Source organism: Sturnus vulgaris, chromosome 24 (assembly GCF_052056855.1).
Source record: "Sturnus vulgaris isolate bStuVul1 chromosome 24, bStuVul1.hap1, whole genome shotgun sequence".
NCBI lineage: Eukaryota > Metazoa > Chordata > Aves > Passeriformes > Sturnidae > Sturnus > Sturnus vulgaris.
The window spans coordinates 5,455,533-5,476,806 of record NC_142266.1 but is presented as its reverse complement, the minus strand read 5'-3'; the positions used below and the strand labels follow the sequence as shown (position 1 = coordinate 5,476,806).

The 21,274-nt window shown below is 62.6% G+C and overlaps 1 protein-coding gene across 2 annotated transcripts; it reads right to left on the bottom strand.

The window, feature by feature from the left end:
• Positions 1-219: 219 nt before the first annotated feature.
• Positions 220-17,077, bottom strand: KCNQ4 (potassium voltage-gated channel subfamily Q member 4). 2 transcript variants are annotated; one of them, XM_088178417.1, is made up of 15 exons: positions 16,806-17,077; positions 8,882-8,972; positions 7,538-7,664; positions 7,288-7,463; positions 7,086-7,211; positions 6,861-6,998; positions 6,651-6,746; positions 6,324-6,412; positions 5,171-5,326; positions 4,263-4,307; positions 2,553-2,776; positions 2,347-2,449; positions 2,123-2,254; positions 1,889-2,027; positions 220-1,773 (listed from the first exon to the last, which is right to left on the bottom strand). In XM_088178417.1, the coding sequence occupies exons 1-15, from the start codon at positions 17,075-17,077 to the stop codon at positions 1,555-1,557; spliced, it is 2,133 nt and encodes a 710-aa protein (XP_088034543.1). In that variant the 3' UTR covers positions 220-1,554. The 2 variants fall into 2 exon arrangements, with proteins under 2 accessions (XP_088034543.1, XP_014741114.2); XM_014885628.2 differs by lacking the exon at positions 4,263-4,307 and having other exon boundaries at positions 6,861-6,971.
• Between the last annotated feature and the right edge of the window lie 4,197 nt (positions 17,078-21,274).

The window sequence follows — 21,274 nt, the reverse complement described above, 5'->3', positions numbered from 1 at the left end:
GTTAATTCCTGCGTGCGGCTGCGGGCAAAGCTGTCACATGCACCTCGCCCCACGGCCACCCAGCCAGCGCTGTCCCCTCGTGTCGCACCGCCCGGGTACCCCCGGGGGCGAGGGGAGGGGACCGGGGGGGTTCAAGCAGCCCTGGCACGGCCCGCGCTGGCCACATGCACTGAAAGGGGCGAGGAGGCGAGCAGGGTCGGGGGTCCCCACTCTGCCCGGAGCAGGGGGACGGGAAAAGGGGGGTGCGAATGGCCCGAATCCAGAGAGGGGCGGTGCTGGGTGGGTGCGAGCAGCGCCAGGACAGATCCCGGCACTGTGGGGTCACCACCGAGCTCCCCCCGAGGGGATGCAGCCCCAACCTGGCACTTTGGCACAACCCCAGTGTTGCTGGACTGGGAACCGGCGCCGGGACTGGGAAGGGCAGCGCGGGGGATTGTGGCAGCGTGGGAGGTGTCGCGGCTCTGCTGTAAGGTGACATGCAAGGACACCGCCCTGTCCCCACCAGGCAAGCCCCTCTCCATGCCCGGCCCGTGCTGCCCGGACCGCAGAGGGGACAGGGACACGGGCAGGGACAAACTGAGCACCGCGGGACGCAGCCGGGAGGGAAATCCTCTAAGCAGGACACAGAGGGAGGGACATTCCTTGGGGACAGCGCCTGTGCCTGCACCCCTGCCTTCCCCACAGCCCCTGCTCGGCTTCCTGCCCCCAGGGCCACCCTCGGGTGCAGATTTTCCCCCTGGCCCTGAGCCCTCAGGGCCTCCAGGCAGCACAGTCCAGCCCTGGGAGCTGGCAGGGGGTTTCTTATTGCCTATGGCCCCTCGGGTTGCTCTTCCCAGGGGTGTTGCATATTAAGACATTATTGCATAAATACATATATATATATATATCTTCTATATAGATATTGCCCTGGGAGCATGCACGGGCAGGCAGAAGGCTCTGCTGTGCTTCTGGAGAGGTGCAGCCTGGTGGTGGGGGGACAGTCCCCTGCTCCCCCCACTGGGGACCCCGAGTGACACGGGTAAAACCACCCTGGGTCGTGCCCCCACACCCCTGCACTGACAGCAGGAGGGAGATGGGACCTTGCATAGCTGGTGGTGGCCCCGGCACAGCTCTGGGGGACCAGGCAGGACCTGTCCTGAGGGCTGGGGCTGGGATTTAAACCAAACCCCAGGGGATGGGGCCAGCCCGGAGCACCCCCACCACAGCTGGGGAGCACCCAGAACCCCGGAGCTGGGGGGGGTGTCATCCCACAGGAAGCCAGGAGCATCTCAGGAGCACCCCAGGAGCATCCCAGGAGCATCCCAGATCCCAGGGGCATCCCACAAACATCCCAAGAGCATCCCAGGAACCCCCCAGGAACATCCCAGCAGCGTGGGCTGGCCATGCCGCAGTGTCACAGTGCCACCCCACTGCACCCGTGTCCCCGCAAAGGAAGACTCGGTTCAAGTAACACGGCGAGGGACAGCGAGGGACAGCGAGGGGACAACGCCACGCCACTCCCAGCCCCCCGTCCAGGCGGGCAGGGTCCATCCCGCTGCCTTCTGCTCCTTCTGCTCAGTCCATGTTGGCGCTGGCCGACCTGGAGATGTTGAGGGTCTGGGCGGACACGGAGATGTCCTCGTGGTCCACGGGGCTGTGGTAGTCCGAGGTGATGTCGGGCTCGCCGAGGGGCACCCGCACGGCGGCCAGGCTGAAGGAGTTCGTGGAGCCCTTGCGGAGGCACTGCGAGTAGAGGCCGAGCAGCAGGTCCAGCTTGTGCTCGATGGATTGAACCTGCAAGGGACGCAGGGAGGGGCTGAGCCGGGCTTAACCCCGCGGGAGGGGTCTCGGGGGGGCTCGGGTCACCCTCCGAAAGGATGGTGACATCCCCGGGGTGTCCCCTCCTGACCTGCCGCTCCACTTTGACCACTCGCCCCATCATGCTGAGCTCGTCCACCAGCTCCCCCTCCAGCGCCGGCTTCTCCCCTTTCTCCCGAACCTTCTTGTCCGCAGGGAGAGCCCGATCCCTGCCCACGATCTGGTCCACGCTGGCAGGGAGGGAAGGGGCAGAGCCCATCCATCACTCCCAAGGGCTCGGGATGGAGCTCTGGGAATGTGGGAGAGCCCCTGCAGGGCACCTCACCGAGTCTGCAGGCTCTTGATCCTGCCCAGCATGTCCAGGTGTCCGGCCGAGTACTGCTCGATGACATCCTTGACGTCGTAGGGACGCAAGGTCTCCTTAAACTTCCTCTTGGCCACCAGGAATTTCAGGATCCTGCAGGGACAGCCGGGCTGGAGGCAGGAACGGGATGCCCCGGGGGAGGGGGTTCTGTACACGCTGGGGGACACGGGAGGGGACAGTCTCACCTGACAGCCCGGATCAGGGTCTTCACGGCCGGCATGATGTCCTCGAAGGTCAGGTCGCAGGGGGAGCTCCTCTCCTCGCCGCTGTCCTCCGGCGGGCAGTCTGCTGTGGGTGCCAAGAGCGGGTGGATGGCAGACCCCGAGGGCTGTCCCCAACCCTGAACCCCCCCTCTCAGTGTCCCCAAAACCCCTCACCCAGGGGGGCTCACCCTCAGCCGGGGTCCGCGGTTTGAGCCTCAGGGATGCTCGCAAGCGGGTGCGGTCGTTGAAGCTCCAGCTTTTCTGCACCTTGGTGGGGCTGGAGGCCTCGGCCACGTCCTCGGTGCTGGGGGAGCGGTGCAGGGGCGGCCCCAGGTGCTGCTGCTGCCGCCCGCGGCTGCCCTGGCGCTGGGAGCTGCTCAGCCGGATCCGCTCCTTGATGCCCATCTTGTTACTGCGTGGGGACAGCAGGACAGGGCGGTGTCAGGGCCGTGGGGACAGCGACAGGGACAGGGTGGTGAAGGGGGGGTGGCCGTGCTGAGCTCACAGAGAGCCCCCGGCAGGTGATGGGCAGGAGCCGGGCCAGGAGCAGGCGGTTCCTGCAGGGGCGGCTCTGGGGCTGCTCCTTTAAACCCCTTTGGTTGGTCCCAAGAGCAGAGAAAGGAGGTGACAGACAAGGAGAGAGGGGACAGACGGGTGTGGCAGCAGGGGACACGAGGCAGAGCCACCTCAGAGCTCTGCTCCTGTTCCATCTCTGCTGGCACGGGGTGTTCGCAACCCGGCCAAGCTCCTTCATCATTCTCCTCCTCCTCCTCCTCCTCCTCCAGGCTGCACCTCCCAATCCAGGCTCTGCTCCTGCCCTAACGCGAGTTCTGCTCCCAAACCTAGCTGCAATTTCGGGTTGGGGGGTGGGGGGAGCACCAGGCATTGTTTATGCAGGACCTACACAAACCCCCCGTATTTTCCATGATGAGAGACCCCAAACACAGCTCAAGGGGACACACAGGGAAGGATCCTAAAGCCGGGGAGGACACGGGAATGAATCCCACACCCGCTGCAGGACAGGCTCCACGAAACCCAAGAGTTTGGAGACATTCCTGGATTTCCTCAGGCAGGGCAAGGCAGGGATACAGGCAGGGTCCGGGCAGGGTTCGGGCAGGGTCCGGGCAGGATCCAGGCGGGGTTTGGGCAGGGTCCGAGCAGGGTTCGGGGCTCCCAGCCCTTCCCCTGCTGGCAGGGGGTGCTGCCACACACCCCATCCATCCAGGGGTTGTGCCAGAGGGTGGGAAGGGCTGTGTCCCGGGAATCAGGCTGCGGCACACCGGTGGGACGGCATTTATGGGATTTATGGGATTTACCGGTGATTGTTGCCAGCAGCCCGCGCTCATCCACGTCGCGATGGGGAAACTGAGGCAGTAGGGGACAATGGGGACAGTGGGGACAGCCAGCTCAGCCCAGGCCATGCACAGCCCCCCTGCCCCGCCGAGGGACCCCCAATTCAGCCTCCACCCGCCGTGCCTCAGCCCCCAGCCCTCTCCATGCTGCAGGCACCGGGCAGGGAGTGCATCCATGCATCCCGAGGTTCCCGGTCCCGCTCTCCGGCGGGACGGGCAGGACACGGTACCTCCGTCTCCACGTCTGCAAGAACCTCCTCTTACCACTAAAGATGGGGCTGGAGGGGCAGGGCAGAGACACAGGAGAAAAGAGAATCAGCCACGGCCAGCAGGGAGCGGAGCGTCCCGGGCCACCGCGTCCCCGTGCCCTGCAGTGTCACCGGGGAGTGCGACAAGGAGGGCAGGATGTTTGTGCAGGTCCTGCATGAACACCTGTGCGGTTCCTCGGCTCTGCCGCAAGGATTTGGGGACGGTCCCCGAGCACAGGGACCGTGGTGGCCCCGCAAACCCCGGCGGGCTCTGGTGGCGGCCGGGGGCGAGCGTTACCTGAGGCGTAAACACTTGTGGGGCTGCGCGTCCTCCTCATTCCAGCTTGGGGGGCAAAGGGGGGGCACGGTGGGTTTGGGGGGAGGGTGGAGGGATGGAGAGGAGGAGGAAGGTGAGAGGGAGAGGGGAGGAGAGAGAGAAGATGAGATGTTATGAGAGGCGATGCTCGCGGGGGAGATGGGCGGGCTCAGATCCCCGAGGAGGGTTCGGTTCTTCCCCTGCCAGTTCCTGGTTGGTCACCGAGCCCAGGGAGGAGCCCCCCAAGCTTTGAACTCACCTGGTGGGGGGAGCAGGTCCCGCTCAGCCCCACACCTGCAGCCTCAGCCCTGCTGATCGTGGGGGAAACTGAGGCACGAGGCCTCTGCCCACCTAACCCTGGCGCTGGCCCGATGTCCTGGCGGGGTGGCCAGCGTTGGTGGCACACTCTTCAGGCAGAGGGGACAAGGGACAAGATACAGAGCAGCTGCCACCAGCAGCAGGGCAGCCTCAACCCCTCTCTCCTCTCCTCGTGGGCACCGGGAGCCTTTCCCAGCCCCAGGCTCTGGGATTTGCTCCATCCCGCCGGGATGGCAGCACTGCCCGTGCCAAGGGATTTCCTGCCACTCTCGGCTACCCCGTGCCACATCCCGGGGTCACGGCCACGTCAAAAAGGGCAGCGAGGGGAGCCCACGGAGCTACAAGAGCCCAGAGTGTCCCTCTGGATCCAATCTGCCCCTTCTGGAGCTGGAGCAGAGCTGGGAGCGGCACAGGAGCAGGAGGGGAGCCCAGCACGAGTGGGGAGCAGGGGCAGCTCGGGGAGGTGGCACCTCGGGGTGTGGCCTGGCAGTGACAGTGACAGTGACATCGCAGGAGGGCACAGAGGAGACGGAGCAGAGAGGAGGGAGAACACGGGGGCTGCCCCCTCCTACCTTTCCCCTGAGCACACGGCCAGGCTGAAGCTTTTCTGGGCAGGGGTGAAGGAGTGATAGGGCGGTGGGGCTCTGTCGGGCCATTTTTTCACCTCTGAATTCCTAAATCCTCCGTTGCGAACCCGGTGCAAATGCTCAAATATAAGGACCAGCTCTCTGAGGTCGGGATGAAATAAAAACGGGGAGAAATTAAAATTTCCGGAGCAAACGAAACAGGCAAAGCGAGGCTGAGCGGCGCCGGGTCCTTCTGAGCACGAACCAAAGCAAAACCAGAGCAAAACAAAACAAAACAAAAAATCAGCGTTTTTCTTCAAAAGATGGTTTCTTAACTGGGGCAGACGAGGCTGTGGAAGGGTCCTGGGACAAGATTCCACAGAAGGGACCTGAGAGGGATGGATCAGGCAAGGACAAACCTGGGACGGGGTGGGGACATGGGGACCTGTCACCATCAGACCCTGGGCGCTGCTGGAGCAGCCAGAAAGGGAAAACTCAGATCCAGCGGGGATGGAATCTGGCTCTGTGTGAATTCCACTGCAGGGAAAGCAGCTCCTGGCACAGCAGGAGGGGCAGCAGAGCCCCCAGTGATTCCCAGGATCCGGGGTGATGCTCGGGAAGTTGGGGCTCGGGGCTCTGGTTAAAATCCCTGCCTTGGGAAAAATTAAAGATGAATTTGTCACACGGCCGGAGCAGGGCAGGGATGCTCACAGGGATGTGGCAAACCCTCGGGATCTGTGAGAGGGATCTGGAAAACCTTTAGGGAGCCTTTGATCCGCCCACAGTGGCAAAATCTCAGGGAACGCTGCAGGAACGGGACTTGGGGCTCCCACTGTGGCTCCACACTGGAACCAGCTCCTGTCCGGCTGCAGCTCCACCACCGCAGCCCTGGGGTTCCCGAGGCACCATCCCGCTCCCTGTGGTGCCGCAGGAACGCTCTGGATGGGATGAGAGGGGATGGGATGGGGTGGGATGGGCGCTGTGAGGATGATGAGGATGAAGGCGGCTCCTTCAGCACACTCCCATCCTGGGAAGGTGTCGCTGCTGCTCGACCCCACCGAGCCCCCGGCGGTGTCACAAGGTCCCTCCTTGTTTCCCAGGCCGTTCATCCCCACGGGGACCCCCGGGAGCCCCCCAGCCCTCACCCCCTGCCCCTTACCTGAAGGCTGGCAGGAGGCTGTCGTAGTAACACCACGTGGCCGTCAGGTACGCCCTGCTGGCATCCGTGGAGTACAGGCGCCAGGCAGCCTGCAGGGGAGCGACATTCCCGGGAATCGGGATCGATCGGGATCGATCGGGATCGATCGGGATGGGAGAACCCCCCCTCGGACCCCTCCACCCATCCTGGCCCCCACAGGCGGCAGCGACCAACCCGAAGGGTTTGGGTGCTGGATGTGTGGCCGCGTTTTTTGGGTGCTTTGCAGACGAGGGGACAGCAGAGCATTCCCGGGAAGGGGTGGGGCGGGACACGCCAGCCCTGCCCTACCTGGATCAGGTTGGCCGCCGGAGTTCGCCTCTTCTCGAAGTGCTTCTGCCGATGCTGCTCCTGCACTTTGAGGGCGAAGCCGGAGCCCAGGATCCCCTGGGGACAGGAGGGGACAGCGCCGTGGGTGCGGGCCCACCCCACACAGAGGCGGCTCTGCTTTTTTTTTCTCCCCAGTTTTTGCAGAGGGAACGTTCTCCCGGCCCTACTCACGGCGGGCAGGGCGAAGAAGGAGATGCCGAGCAGGGCGAATCCGGCCGCCAGCATCCGGCCCAGCCACGTCTGCGGTGCCTTGTCCCCGTAACCGATGGTGGTCAGGGTCACCTGCCCGGGGACACAGCAGAGAGGGGCCTGGAGGGCGCTCCCCCACAACAGCCCCTTCCCCACCCTCCTGCTCCCCTCCCGGGGCCGGGGAGGGGCTGTGGGGACCGAGCTTACCGTGCCCCACCAGAGAGAATCGGCGTAGGTGGCGAACTGCACATTGGCGTCCTTCTCGGCCAGGTACACGAGGAACGAGGCGAAGATGAGCACCAAGAAGCCGATGTACCAGGCGGTGATGAGCTCCTGTGGGGCACGGCGGCTCAGACACGCTCGGGGATGCACTTGGATTTTTTTTGTTGTTGTTTTTTTTTCCTCTCACCTTGCTGTGTGCGTAGACCACGGAGCCCAGCAGTTTCCAGGTGCCTCCGCGGCGGTCCATGCGCACCATGCGCAGGATCTGCAGGAAGCGCATGCTGCGCAGCGCCGACGTGGCGAAAATGTTCCCCTGCGTGCCCGCGGCGATGACGGCCACCGAGGCGATGAAAACGATGAAATCTGAGGCAGCGGCAAAGCTCAGGGGGTGCGTGGGTTATCCCAAATCCCGCCGTTCCCCCATCCCCACCCCGTACCTATCACGCAGAAAGGTTTTCTGGCGAAGCGGAATCGGCCGCGCCAGCCGCGGTAGCGGCAGCAGCAGCCGGCGGCCCACACGCGGATGATGTACTCCATACCGAACACCACGATCATCACGAATTCCTGGAGGGGAAAAAAGGAGGTGAGAGGGGCAGGGAGAGTGGAAGGGTGTTGGGAAAGACGAGAATTTACTGGGGGAGTTTTGCAGATATCCAGAAGGTTCTGTAGGAATGAAAGCGAGTTTTGATACAGAAGAAAAGAATTGCTGGGCCAGTGTGGCTGGGTAACTGGAAGGCAAAGAGCAAAGTGAGGTGCAAGGGAATTTTATGGCTTAGAGCAAAGGATAAACCCACCTCAAACAAAAGATGTTTTTACCAAACAAAAGGATTTTCAAACAAAGAAAGCCAATGCTGCAGGTGGAGAAAAGATCTCAGAAATTTCCACTGCAGAGCAAGTCCCAAAGTTGAACATGTGGCTACTAACTCTGCTGATTGGCTAGTCACTGCCAGCACGTGGGAATTTGGGCAGTTTGGATGGGCTGTGTGTAAATGTCAAAGGTTTTGTGTGTGATGCTGATTGGTTTCATGTATTAGGATGCTCTGGAATGAAAAGTTTCTAATGCACTGTGAGCAGAACTAGAGGGGCTCCAGGACACACAGCTTGGCCACAGCCAGCAGCTCTGGGCTCACCCACGGCCCCCAACTGCTGCAACCTCCTCTGTGCAATAAATGACATTTTAGGAGCCGGCTGAAGCCTCAGTCTCTCCACCAGGCTCTTACAGAAGGGCTCAGATTTGAAAGGGGCAAAGTGAAAGCGGGATGAGCTCGGCGCGTGGTGTCCCCCCGGAAATCCACCGGAGCCGCCCCGGGGGAATCGGGAGCCGTCGGGGCTGGTTGGGAATCGCTGCTCCGCTCCTCGCCCCGAGCTGGGTCCTTTTCCTCCGCCGTCAGCATTGTCCTCCTATCTCTCGCACAAACAAGCCCCCGTTCTGCTTACTCGCAGCAAAAGTCACAAGGACCTTCCCAATTTAGTCTCCATCACTCGGGAGAAGTCCCTGCGTCAGCTCTTTCTGACAGTTTGGGGGAAAGTTGCCTTTTTTAGCCCCTCGTGCCCTGCCTTTTCCAGCGGTTGCTGCCTCTCCCCGTGGCACGGGGGGACAAGGGTGGGACGGGCCACCCCGAGCCGCGGTGACACCCACGGCCAGGCCACCCCCGGATGCCATCGCATGGACAGCGACATCCCGGCTGGTGATGAGGTCACGGCGGTTCTGCCCGCGATCTTTTAGGATGTAAAGCGGGGACAGGAACTCCGAGCGCCAGCCCTGCTCCAGCACCACTCACCAGGATGAAGAGGCACTCGTTCGCCAATTTCTGGTGCTCCTGGATGGTGGAGAAGACCGACAGCACCAGGCAGCTGAAGACGAGGAGGAATCTGGAAGGACAAAGTGTCAGTGGGGGCGCAGGGACACAGCCAGGGGACCCCAACCCCCACTCACAGCCTGGACCCCTCCCCAGTCAGGACCTCCACAGGTCGTGGCCCTGGGGACACATTTTGCCCCTAGATGGTGGCATGGAGCCTTCGGGGAGCCCGGGAGCTGCCGTGGGGCTCGCTGCCAGCTCTGCCGCAGCCCTGCAGCTTCTTAATGAAAGGCAGGGAGGGTCCCGCGCTGTGGAGGGCTCCAGAGCTCCTCAGGACTGTCCCCAGCATCACTGTCACCGTGGGGACCTGCCAGCAACACCTGGGAAGTGTCAAGGCACGGGAAAAGTCCCCAGGAACAGCTCTGAGGCTGCTCCTCCCCGAGCGCTGGGCTCAGCCACGAGGGGCTTTGGCCCATTTAAGATAAGGAAGGGAATAAAAAATTAGGAAAAAAAAAAAAAAAAAAAAAAAAGAAAAAAAGAAAGTCGACTCTGAAGCTGAAGCAAATGAAACCTCCAAAAATACATTTTTTTTCCCCTGATCCAGCGATTCTAAAAAAGGAAAGCGGAGGGCTCGTGCCACCGGCCCACGTGACGGCGAGCCAAGGGCCACTCACTGCTCCGTGATGTCACCTCGGCTCCGTGGTGGCACCGGGGGCTCCGGGCACAGCACGCTGGGTGGCACCGGCACGGCCGGGCTGAGCCCTGGTGGCCCTGGCACCTTGTCCTCGAGCTGGTGGCACCATCCCACCCCCAGCTCATGGTGACAACGCCCAGGGGCCATCTGGGGTGATCCAGGGGGGGATCCTGGGGGTGTGGGGGGCTCAGTGCCCGCTCGGGGACACGTTCCCATCTCTTTGTGTCGTCGATGTGGAATTTTCACTCAGAACCAGCTGCCGGGGCCATGGGAGGGGTGAACCTGTCCCAGCTGTCCCGATTGTCCCAGCAGGGACACAGCACAGAGGGGACGATGCTCTGTCCCTCAGTGGGACCACCCAGGACCCTCCCCACTGACCCCACAGCCCCGGCTCTCAAACCCGGCCCTGGCATGAGGGGAATGAGGGTGGCACAGCCTAAAGGGGACAAAATTCCCCCAAAATGCTGCTGGAGGACAAGCAAAAAAATCCCTGGGAATGGGAGAAGGGCTGGATGCGGAGATGGAGGAGGGAGAGCTGGAGCCAGGAAGGGGCCAGGGGTGTCACAGCCGTGTCACCATCGTGCCCTCGCCGCAGAGGACGCGGCTCTGCCGGGCACTCCCCACCCGCAAGGCAGAAGGTTGGATGGAGCCGGCTCCTTCTCCCTCTGAATTATTAATTGGGGTTTTTTTCCTCCGGCGCAGCAGTTCTGGAATTAACCCCCAGTGGGAACAGCGGCACCCCCGTGGCACGGGAAAGGAGAGGAGCAAAACCCGGCCCAGGGCAGAGCTCGGAGCTTTGTGCATCATCAGCGATAAAAGATGATCCAAGCGGGATTTAGGAGGCAATTACACGGGCAGCGGAGCACAAAGCAGACGAGAAGGCAGAAATCTCCCAGCTTGCAAAGATTTGTGCCCCTCGCCTCATCCAGCCAGCAGGGAGGGGGGTCCCCGGGGCTTGGGGACCTGCTGTGGGTGGCCCTGGCTCTGGAGTCACTCACCGTGATGGAAACCCGCTCTCCCTGCGGGGTGAGGAAACCTCCGAGCCGGCATCCCGTAGGATTTGGGGAAGGATACGGGCATGAGAGGCCCCGAGGGGCTGGAACTTTCTGGGAACACATCACCTGCTAGGAATTAACTTGTAAAGCCTTGGGCAAACTCCCCGGCCCGGCTGCCGGCGGCGCTTAAGCGGCTTAGGGAAGGGTCAGATGCCTGGAGGCAGCGAGGGGAGCCAGGAACCAACATCCCCCCATCCCTCCCGGGCAGGAATTCTGCTCTCAGCCGCTTTACCAAGCACCCAGAGCGGTTTTCCACCCTCAATCATCCATCAGACACCCCTGGGGAGCGTCTCCCATCCCAATTCGCCCATTCCCACCCGCCAAGAGGAGCTGAAAAACCGAGGAATGCTGGCGGGGAATTGGGGAGGGGGCAGAGAGTGGGACAGGAGCTTCAGGGTTTCCTCACAGGATCCCGGGGAATGGAGGGAGCAGAGGCTGAGCCGGTGCTTCTCCTCTCCCGAATAAAATTCCCATTCCCAGCCCCCTTCCTCGGGGTCCCCCCCCCGCTTTTTCCAGCACATGGACACGGGGACAGGACCCAGCAGGAGCAGAGCCCGAACCCAGCAGTAATGAAACCTCCCCAAAACAATAATGAAAACTCGGCGGGGAAGGCGAAATCTCCTCAATTAATCTTCATTAGGGTGGGCTTTGCCATCTGCTGCCGCCCGAGCCGCCCGAGGAACAGGTGAGCCGGGAAAGCTGCTGAGCTCAGGGGAAGCAGGGCCAAGTCTGGATCCATCCCTGGATGGGCAGGCGGGCACCGGTTGGCTCCCAGTGCCCCCCAAGCACCCCTGGGCAAAGAGGCTGCACCCCAAAACAACCTGGGACGAGCTGAGGGACCGGGATCCCCCGAGATCGCGGGGCAGGATGGGGATGGAACAGCCCAGCCCTCCCAGGAATTGTCCCCGAACTCCAGGGACTGGCACGGGGGTGACACCGGCACTGGCAGGGTTATCCCGGTTCTACTTTTCCCGAAACTCCGGGGTTTACATCGGGGTCACCCCAGCACTGTCAGGGTTGTCCCGGTCCCCGCTTTGCCCGAATCCCGGGACAGGCGAGGAGGTGACATCAGCATTGTCGGGGTTGTCCCTGTCCCGCTTTTCCCGAACTCCCGGGACTGGCACAGGGGTGACCCCGGCACTGTCAGGGTTGTCCCTGTCCCGCTTTTCCGGAACCCCGGGACTGGCACGGGGGTGACCCCGGCACTGTCAGCGCTGTCCCGGTCCCGCTTTGCCCTCGCCCCCCGGGGATGCCCCGGGCCGGGGCACGGGCGGTGCCAGCGATAACTCAGCGGAAGGAAAACACCACGCGCCGCAGGATAAACAGCTCAGCCGTGGGACGGGCGAACCAAACGAGCTCTGAGAATGCACGGATCCCTTCCCTGGCCGTACCCTCCAGCTGTGCCACCGCTGGAAATTTGAGATTTGGACCAAAACTGCCGGAGCGAGGCTCCAGCCGGGATGGCGATGGTGTTTCACCCTCCAGGCTCCCCATGCCGCGAGGTTCGCTCCGTCTGCAGCTGTATAAACAGCGTGTCCCATAAATCCCCGGCCCTCGGCCCCGCAGCCCTTCAGCAGAGGTGGAGCAGGGGATATAAATAACCGGGCTGTAGCTGTAGCGGGCCTGTTTGCACCCGTAACCATAGCACGGAGCGTCCCACGCTGCTCAGAGGAGAAGCAGAAAAGCTCCGAGTGTTTCCCCACGGGCAGGGAAAGCGCAGCCGGAGCCAGGAGCCGGCAGAGGCACCGCGAAGCCGGGCACACGCTCAGAGCCCGGCCCTGAGCCGGCTATCAGCGCTGCGGGAAGCACGGGGCTGCTCCCAGAACCTTCCAGCCCCAGCGGGGAGGCAGCACGGGATGTTCCCAGCAGCCTGAGGAAAGCTGGAAGCAAAGCTGGGATGCAGAACCCTCGGGGTGACACGCAGGGACACCCCACGGAGCACGCCAGCACCCAAAAATCTTGATGCTTTGGGAGGCAAATCTTGCTGGTGGCACCCCCCTGGCACCCAGCACCCCCCGGGAGGGCCGTGCCCACGGGGAGCACGGTCACAAGGCTCCCGCGGCCGCTGCCAAGACGCTCACACGGAGCAGCCGGGATAGTTTTGCTCTTGGATCATCTGGCAAGGAATGGGCCGGAGGGGGGGAAAGAACAGGAATGTTTCCCGACGCACCCCAGCACACAGATCGGGGCTGTCACCCTCCTCCAGCACCTTTGGGGTCCGCAGGACACGGGGACATTTGGGGCACAGGGATGTGGGTGGCCCCAAAGCTGGGGAGGTTTGGGATCGCAGCCGGGGGGGAAAAAAACCCAAAAACTCTCCCTGCACCCCACTGGGGCACCCAAACTGGCACCTCCTGCCTGGGGGGGGTCCATCAGGAGCGGAAAGAAGGAAAAAGGAAAAAAAACCAGAATAAAAAAAAAAAAAAAAAAAATCAATGCACCGTTTCATGTTGCGCCGAAGTCGCTTAATTTTATGCCTTGGTGACACCACATCGGGCAGGGGAAAATGCTGTGCCGGCTTCTCCTCCCGCTGGCATTGCCCCTGGAGCAGCTCCCGTTTCAGCCCCAGGCAAGGCACAGCCCCTGCTCGAAGGGCACAGCCTCCGGTCCCTCTGGTTGTGGCCCACCGGGGGACACACGGGTGACAGCGAGTTAAAAACCTTCAAGGAGCTCAATTCAAAGAGGTGGAAGAGCTGGGAGTTAAAGTCGAGAGTTTAAGAGTTAAATTCAAGAGGTTTTTTTTCCCAAGCAGGCGGTGGAGTCAGCACTGAGCAGGGATGGAGGGATTTTCCTGCAGCCCATCCAAGGCTCCAGGCCTAGGAATTGCCCTGGGGGTGTTGGCAGGGGCTGGCACTGCCAGCATGGCAGGGAAATGTTTTCTGGCTCTCCAAGCAGCTGTGACAAGGCAGGGGAGTGGCAGGGGTGACAGTCCCATCCTGACAGGAGCCAGGCACTGGGATGCTCCAGGAGGGCTGAGCTGTCACCCCCCTGTCCCTGGCGCTGTCACCCCCGGTCCCTGGCACTGTCACCCCCCGTCCCTGGCCGGATGGGGACACATCCCACCGCCAGAGTCCCAAGCCAGCCGGGATTTCCCACTGGAGGCCAATCCTGAGTAAGGAGAGCCCGTGCCTGGCATCCCTGTCCCGGTGCCACCCTGGGACTCTGCCGGGAGCTGCCACCCCTCTGTCCCCACAACGACACCAAAAACCCAACCGGGACAAGGCTCGCGTCCCCTCCCTGCCTCAGGGAAATCCCTCTCGCACATTTTTGTTGGGAAAACCAACCCAAACAGCAGCGGGCCGGGAGCTCGGCCTGGCACGGGGGACGCTGCTCCAGGCGGGGAATTGCGGCTGTTCCTGGTGCTGCTGGCTCAGTCTTCCCTAATTTGCTCCAGGTTAAACTGTTCTGGATGGAAATGTTCCTCCAGGAGCAGGAAAAGTGCTGAGCTGAGCTCACGGCGCACCCAGCAGCCGTTTCATAACCACCGGCACCGCTGGAGTGGGCAGGGACAAACCACAGTGGGGAAAAGCTGGAATTGGGCACGTGGAAAAGCTCATGGAGCAGCTCCAGGATTGCAGGAACCCCCTGGCAGGGCAGCCCCTGCCCGCGGGACACGCAGCCGTGCCCGTGCCGGGCCCGCAGCAGCTTTGCCGGGAGCAGGGAAGAGCCTTCCCGCCGGCTGACGAGGAGGAGATTGGAAAAAGGAATTTCTTATTTTGCCTCCTGGCCCTAAAGCCTCTCGTTTAATGCCCTGGGCTCCCTCCTGGATTTGCTCCGTAAGCTGCAGGGCTGGGAATTCTCATTCCAAGCCGGCTTGGTGAGGCTCGTGGTCAGCGTGGGGCTGGAGGGGCTGGGGAGACCTCGGAACCTCGAATTTCCACCTGCACGGGCTCCCATGTCCTCACCATCCCCTTCCCGGAGCATCGGGAGCCTTTGGGGACATCCACCAGACCCCAAAAGTGGCTCCGAGCCCTCCCGGCCCCAGCAGGCTCGGGGGGAGCTGCAGAAATGATGCAGCCACCAAATCACCGAGCCGGGAGCAGGAGCCGGGATAAGATTTGGGATCAATTCGCCGACAGAAAGAGGCTGAAGCTGGTCAATAAAACACGATGGGCTCGGCCCCGCTCCGCGGCTCGGGGAGGGAAGCGCGTCACTTCTCAGCGGGTATTTCCATTTTAGCATTTTTCAGCCCTGTCTCGGAGCCAGCCCGCTCGGGGGAGGCAGCGCAGCCGGGGCTCAGGGGACCGGTCCCGGTCACCAGCGCTGCCCCGACCTCGGCCCGGGGGCTCCGTGTCCTCCCATGCCTCGGGGGGATGTGGGGAAGGGGTAACACTTTCCTCCTTTTTTGTTAAAAACCCCGAGATTGCGGCACACAAATCATCCCCGACAACTTCAGAGCCGCTGCAACAGCTTCGCAGCTCCCATCTGCTGCGAGAGAGAGAGAGAGAGAAAAAAAAAAAAACCCAACAAAAAAACTTGGAAGAAGCCAGAAATGAGCAACATTACGAGAGAGGCTTCACAGAACAGATGTCCGCACCTTGCACCCACTGCGGCGTCTTCCCACAGGATTCGGGGGGTCCCTGGCAGGACTCTGCCCTGCAGCTGCCTCAGCCCTAAAATTAAGCGAGCAAGTGAACAAAAAGCTTCCCCAGCAGAGGCTGGAGACGTTTGGCTCCTGCTGCCGGCGGCTGCACATCTTGTGGAACAAAGCCCAGCACCCAGAGCTGCGGGCCAGGCACGCTGCGGTGGCACTGGGGGGGCTTGGGGGGGGTCTCTGCAAATGGGGCCGCTTGTCCCGCGTGTTGTTTTGGGGGTAAAACAAAGCTCAAATTGGGAGGGAGAGCTGGTGGAGGGAGCTCAGGGATGGATATCCCAGCTGGGAGATGAGCAGGGGCACATCTCTGCCACATCCCATGGGTGTCTGTGCCATAAATCCCCGCTGCCTCCCCTGGCAGGGGGTTTGGCTGCCTTTCCCTGCAGGAGAAGCTTTTCCCAGGGTGGGATTTTCCACGCAGGGATTCTGGCTGTGGAGGTGTGATTCCAAATGGGTCCTGGGCTCGTGTCCCGGCTCCCTGGGGAGCTCAGGTGCCCTTTCATCCAGTGACAAATTCCTGCTGCCAGCTCGATGTGCTAACTTAGGCAAGACCCATTTTCCTGCCTCTTAACGAGCTCCGGCTCCCGCACCCCAGAAACGACGCAGCCCCGCGGCACCGCTCCAGGCGAGAGGGAAAGAGGCAAAATTTTGGCTGATGCCCTCACAGAAGGTCTGTGCCCACAGCTGGCACACGCGAGGCAAAGAGGGGCAACCCGTCCTGCCCCACGGCTGTGGCTGCGATGTCCCAGCAGTGTCCCCAGAAGTGCCACCAGGTCCTGGCTTGGCACAACCCCCCAGAACGGAGCCCCCTCTGTCCCTGCAGCCTCCAGGTGTGTTGGGGACCCCCCCAGAAGCTGTTCTGAGCCCTGAGCTGAGCCCGCATGCCAAGAGCCGTGGGATGCTCAGATCCAGCGAGGGAAGGTGGAGCAGCACCTCAGAGCTTAGGAAAGCACACGGAGCAGGGGAAGGAGCAGGGGAAGGAGCAGGGGAAGGAGCAGGTGCATCCCTCCGGCTCTGGAGAGCGATTTGCAGCGATGAGAACGGGCGGTGACCCAGGAATGGGCGCGGCTCTCGGGGTACAGCAGAGGGGTACGCACAAAATCACCCCCGCTGTCCCCATCCCAGCCGGACACGGCTCTGGGGTGGCACTTCTGCCTTGTCCCAGCACTGCCACAGCTACAGGACAGCAGAGGGTCCCCGGTGCCACCCAGACCTGTCACCTCTCGCGGGTCCCCTGCCTTTGAGGGTCCTCCCACGCTCAGAGGTCCCGGCAGAGCGGGACGGTGACGCGGCTCCCTGCGGGGCTCTGGGCCACCCCGGCGATTGAGTCCCATCCTCGGGGACACTCCCAGCTCCTCGTCCCGCACCCTCTGCCACGGACCCGCCTCGGGACTCGCTCCCCTCCCGGTAGCGGATCCCGACACCGGCACCGGCGCGTCCCCCCCCGCCGAACCGGGACAAACTTCCCGGTGGAGCCCGGCGACGTTCCCGGTACCCCCGGTGCTCCTTCGCCCGCTCCCCGCCGGGCCTGGGGCAGCCCTGGGGGGTCTGCCCGGTACTCACATGAAGACGTGGTAGATGAAAGCCCAGCCCCGGGGCCGTTCCAGCACGTTGTACAGGCAGTTCTGGAGGCGGCGGCGGCAGCAGCGCGGGGCCCCGGCGGGGCGGGGGGCGGCTCCGGGGCGCGGCCCCGCCAGCAGCCCCCGGCGGCGGGGCGGGGGTGGCGGCGGGGGGGGAGTCCCGTTACCGGCACCGGGGGTCCCCTCCGAGCCCTCGGTCCGCACCGCCGTCAGCGCCGCCCGCCGCTCCCCGCCCGCCGCCGCCGCCCCGGCCATGGCCGCCCCGCTCAGGCCGCCGCCCGCCGCATGGCCCCGGTCACCGCGGGACCCCCGAGCCAGCCCGGGGCTGCTCCCGGGGCCACCTGCCTTTAGCTGCCCGCAGCCGCAGCCCGGCCCTCCCCCGCCGCCGGCCCGGCCCGCCCCGCCGTACCTGGCCCCCGCCCCCGGGGCTCCGCGGGACGGGGCGGGCGGGGAAAGCGCCGTGGGGGGCGGGGGTGGAGGGGGTGGGGTGGTGGGTGGGCTGCTGTCACCCCCCGGTCTGGGTATGGGATCCTGCTGGGGGCGGGGAGAGTCCTGGAGCATCCCGTGAGTGAGGATCCCGCACCGCGTCCCAACTGCATCCAAATCCACATCCCGATCCCGATCCACATCCCGATCCCGATCCACATCCCGATCCCGAGCCACATCCCAACTGCATCCAAATCCACATCCCGCACCGCGTCCCAGCTGCATCCACATCTCATCCCAAACTGCACCCCACACCGCATCCCAAATCGAATCGCATCCCAAACCACGTCACTGCCTGCTAAACTGCATCCCAAATTGCATCCCAAACTGGATCCCACAAACAGAGGGTGTGGGACATCCTGGAGTGAGAGGGAACCTCCCAACCGCCACGGGATGGAGCATCCCTGGAGGGGATTGAGCATTCCTGGAGGAGATGGAGCATCCTTGGAGGGGATGGAGCATCCTTGGAGAAGATTGAACATCCCAGCCCCACCCATCCCCAGCAGACTCAGCCTCCAGCCTGTCCAAGCGTTTCCCAACCAACACTCGAGTCCACCAGCCCAGCCGGGAACTGAGGCAGGGCGCTGGGAATTCCCTTTCCGAGCTGGATCCCAGCTGGATCCGTGTGTTCTCGCACCTTTGGAGAATCCGAGTGCTCCCCCCGCACCCCTCGAGGCTCTCCCGGAGCAGAGATGAAGTTCAGGGCTTCGGGCAGTGAATTATTTAGTGGCAGTCAGAGATCCTGGCACAGCGCGGGCCCTCGTGAGCACTGCGGGATTTGGGAGGTCTCGGGAATCACGCACAATAAATAATTCTATTTACAGGGAGGAAATGGTGCTGTTAAACCCGCAGTTCCCCTCCAAGGATGCCACAAAATCCCCACGCAGACGGGATAAGAGCCTTGGAGGCTGAAATCCTGGAAATCCAAACGAAATTCTCCCTTCCATCCATCCATCCATCCCTAATTCTTTCATCACCCCAAAAAGTGTTTCCCAGAGCATCCCCCCGGCTCGTCTGGCCCCTCTCCAGGCAGAAGCTCCAGCGGGAGCACCTTGACCTTCATCCCGCTGCCTTCGGAGCAGCGCATTCCCCTGGCTGGAGGTTTAGGTTTCACCTGGGATTGATTGAAAACCTCGGGGCTGCCGAGGGGGCAGGGTTGAGGTGACCTGGAAAGGACTTGGGTGTTCAAGGGCCAGGTGGGAATTGGGTCATTCCTGTGGCAGGTCCCATTCTCACCTCATCACCTGCCCAGATCCTGGGAATCTCCATCGATCTGGGAGCTGGGAAGTTTTGGTCTGGAGCCAGGCAGTCTGAATCAACATGGCACCAACCCAGCCGTCAGAAGCGCTGGAGATTTTGGGAAAGTATCCCAGGATTTGCTGACTTTGCCCCATCCCTGCCCGGTTTCGGGGGTCCCACAGAGCCACTCGTGTCCCCAGCACTGTTGAGACTTTAAAGAGGATTCCAGAGGCCGGGAATGGCGAGGGGGAGGTCCCTGTGCTCGGAGCCTGCTGCTCTCTCGGGATTGCAGCTCAAGTTCCTGGCACGGACCGGAGCCAGGATTTGCATCCACAGAATTTCCAGTAAGTTTTGCAGATTTGGAATGCGGCTGTAGGGCTGCGGGGCTGGGGACAGGGACCGTGGGACCAGGGACAGCCGGGACCCCTCACGGGGACACAGGGACCGGGGCAAAGCCCCAGTTTGGCTCCTCGTGGGGGATATTTGGGGAACATCGTGGAGGGGAGGATTCAGCCAACCCTTGGGTTGAGTGGCAGAGCTGGGGACACCTCGGGGGTGCCAGGGGTGGCATTGTCGCCGTGGGGCGAGCGCTGGTGACAGCGGTGACAGCAGTGACAGCAGCACGGGGAGGGCTGAGCCAGCCGGAGGCTTGGCCTCATCCCAGGGCGATTAATTCCTGGCACCGCTCGCTGGGACAAAGCAGCGCCTGGGACAGCCCGGGCTCCTGAGGGATGAGGAACCTCCGGGCAGGGACCTGGGGGCTGCTCTGCCCCAAAACCACCCCAAAGCCACCCCAAAGCCACCCCACAGCCCCGCTCTCCCTGTCCCCGAGCTGGGAGCACAGCCCGGAGCGGCCCCGCGGGAGGAAAGGGAGCGGCCCCGCTCCCCAGCTCCGGAGGGGAGGAAGGAAGGATGGATGAGGATGCCGAGAGCTCCCGGGCTCTCCAGGGCTGGGACAATTCCCAGCCAAACCCCTCCAGTCGTGCCAGGTCCTGCGGAGATGGAGCAGGACGGAGCCGGAGCTGATTCCCAAGGGAAGGCGACTTTGGTGGCGCTGGCTGCAGGCGGTGACTCCGGAGCCCTCACCTGGAGCTCCTGTCCCTTCCCCAGCGTCCCTTTGGGATCCTGGACCCACAGCGGCAGCCTGACCTTCACCGCGGTGAGTTTTCCTTGGAAAAGGGTTCCTTGGAGGGGGACAGCAGCCCTGGGGAAGGGACAGGAACCCTGGAAGGGACAGGAACACTGGGAAAGGGACAGGAACACTGGGAAAGGGACAGGAACACTGGGAAAGGGACAGCTGTCAGCAGCCAAGCTCGCAGCAAACCGAGCGTGGCAGTGCCCGAGTGCCAGCGGCCGGTGCTGAGCTCATCACCCCGGAGAGAAGCGGGATCTTGAACTCTCCTCCTCCTCCTCCTCCTCCTCCTCCTCCTCCTCCTCCTCCTCCTCCTCCTCCTCCTCCTCCTCCTCCTCCTCCTCCGTCCCTCCCGCGGGTGCCCGGCCTCTCGAGGGACGCGTGTTTGACTCTGTGTCACCCCACGCCACCCAATTTGTCACCGCGGTCCCCTCGGCAGATCAAAGGTGGCCGTGAGTCCTTGCAGGGCAGGTCTGGCTCCTGTCAATGCCCGCGGTTCCGGTCCCTGTGACAAACGGTGCTGGCTGTCCCCAAAGCGCCCATCCCGTCCCAGTCTCCTCTGGGAGGGCAGGCAAAGCTTTACCTCTGTTATCACCTAAATAAAAAATAACTTTTGCCCGATTAAGGTTTATTTCGATGTTAAAATCAACGTCTTTTGTATGCTAATGAGGTTAATTAAATACACGTTCTCACATCCATGATTATTACTCACATGCGTGCACGAGGAGAAAATTCCGTTCCGAAGTTTCAGTGACTTCAATAAACCCTAATTTTGTGATCGAAAAGGTTTTTATTGAACATGACCACACTTCTCGCTCCCAACTCGACACAATCAGGAATTAAAACAAGCAGCCTTGCCCAGCCCCTCTGATCCCTCGGAACTGAGCAGAGTTTATTTCACATTAATGAAATTTCATTCACTTCACGCAACAGCTGGAAACTCCCTTGGGGAGCAGCATCTCCCTCCCATTTTCTGTCCTTTAAGCGATTTATTCCCATTCAAATTTAACTGATTTCCAGCAACCCCGGCTGCTGTGGGTAAAGAGCTTTTCCAGCAGAGCCCGGCTGGTCTGGGCTGCCGGGGGCTGATAAAGGCGAGCGGCGCCCGCTCCGCTGCCCAGCTCGTCCTTCCAGCTCCCTCTCCATCCCCACGAGCGGATTCCCAGCTCTCCATACCCAAGGGATGCTTTTCCAGAGGTGTTTGGGGGGGGGGTCACTCATCTCCTCTGCCTGCGGGGAGGGCGGTGGGATCAGCTCTTGGCATCGGAGATCCAAACCCGCATCTCGGCTCTGCCATCCCGGCTCTGCCATCCCTCCTGTCCCATCCCGGCTCTGCCATCCCGGCTCTGCCATCCCGGCTCTGCCATCCCTCCTGTCCCATCCCGGCTCTGCCATCCCGGCTCTGCCATCCCTCCTGTCCCATCCCTCCTGTCCCATCCCGCCTGTCCCATCCCTCCTGTCCCATCCCGGCTCTGCCATCCCGGCTCTGCCATCCCGGCTCTGCCATCCCGGCTCTGCCATCCCGCCTGTCCCATCCCTCCTGTCCCATCCCGGCTCTGCCATCCCTCCTGTCCCATCCTGGATGTCCCATCCTG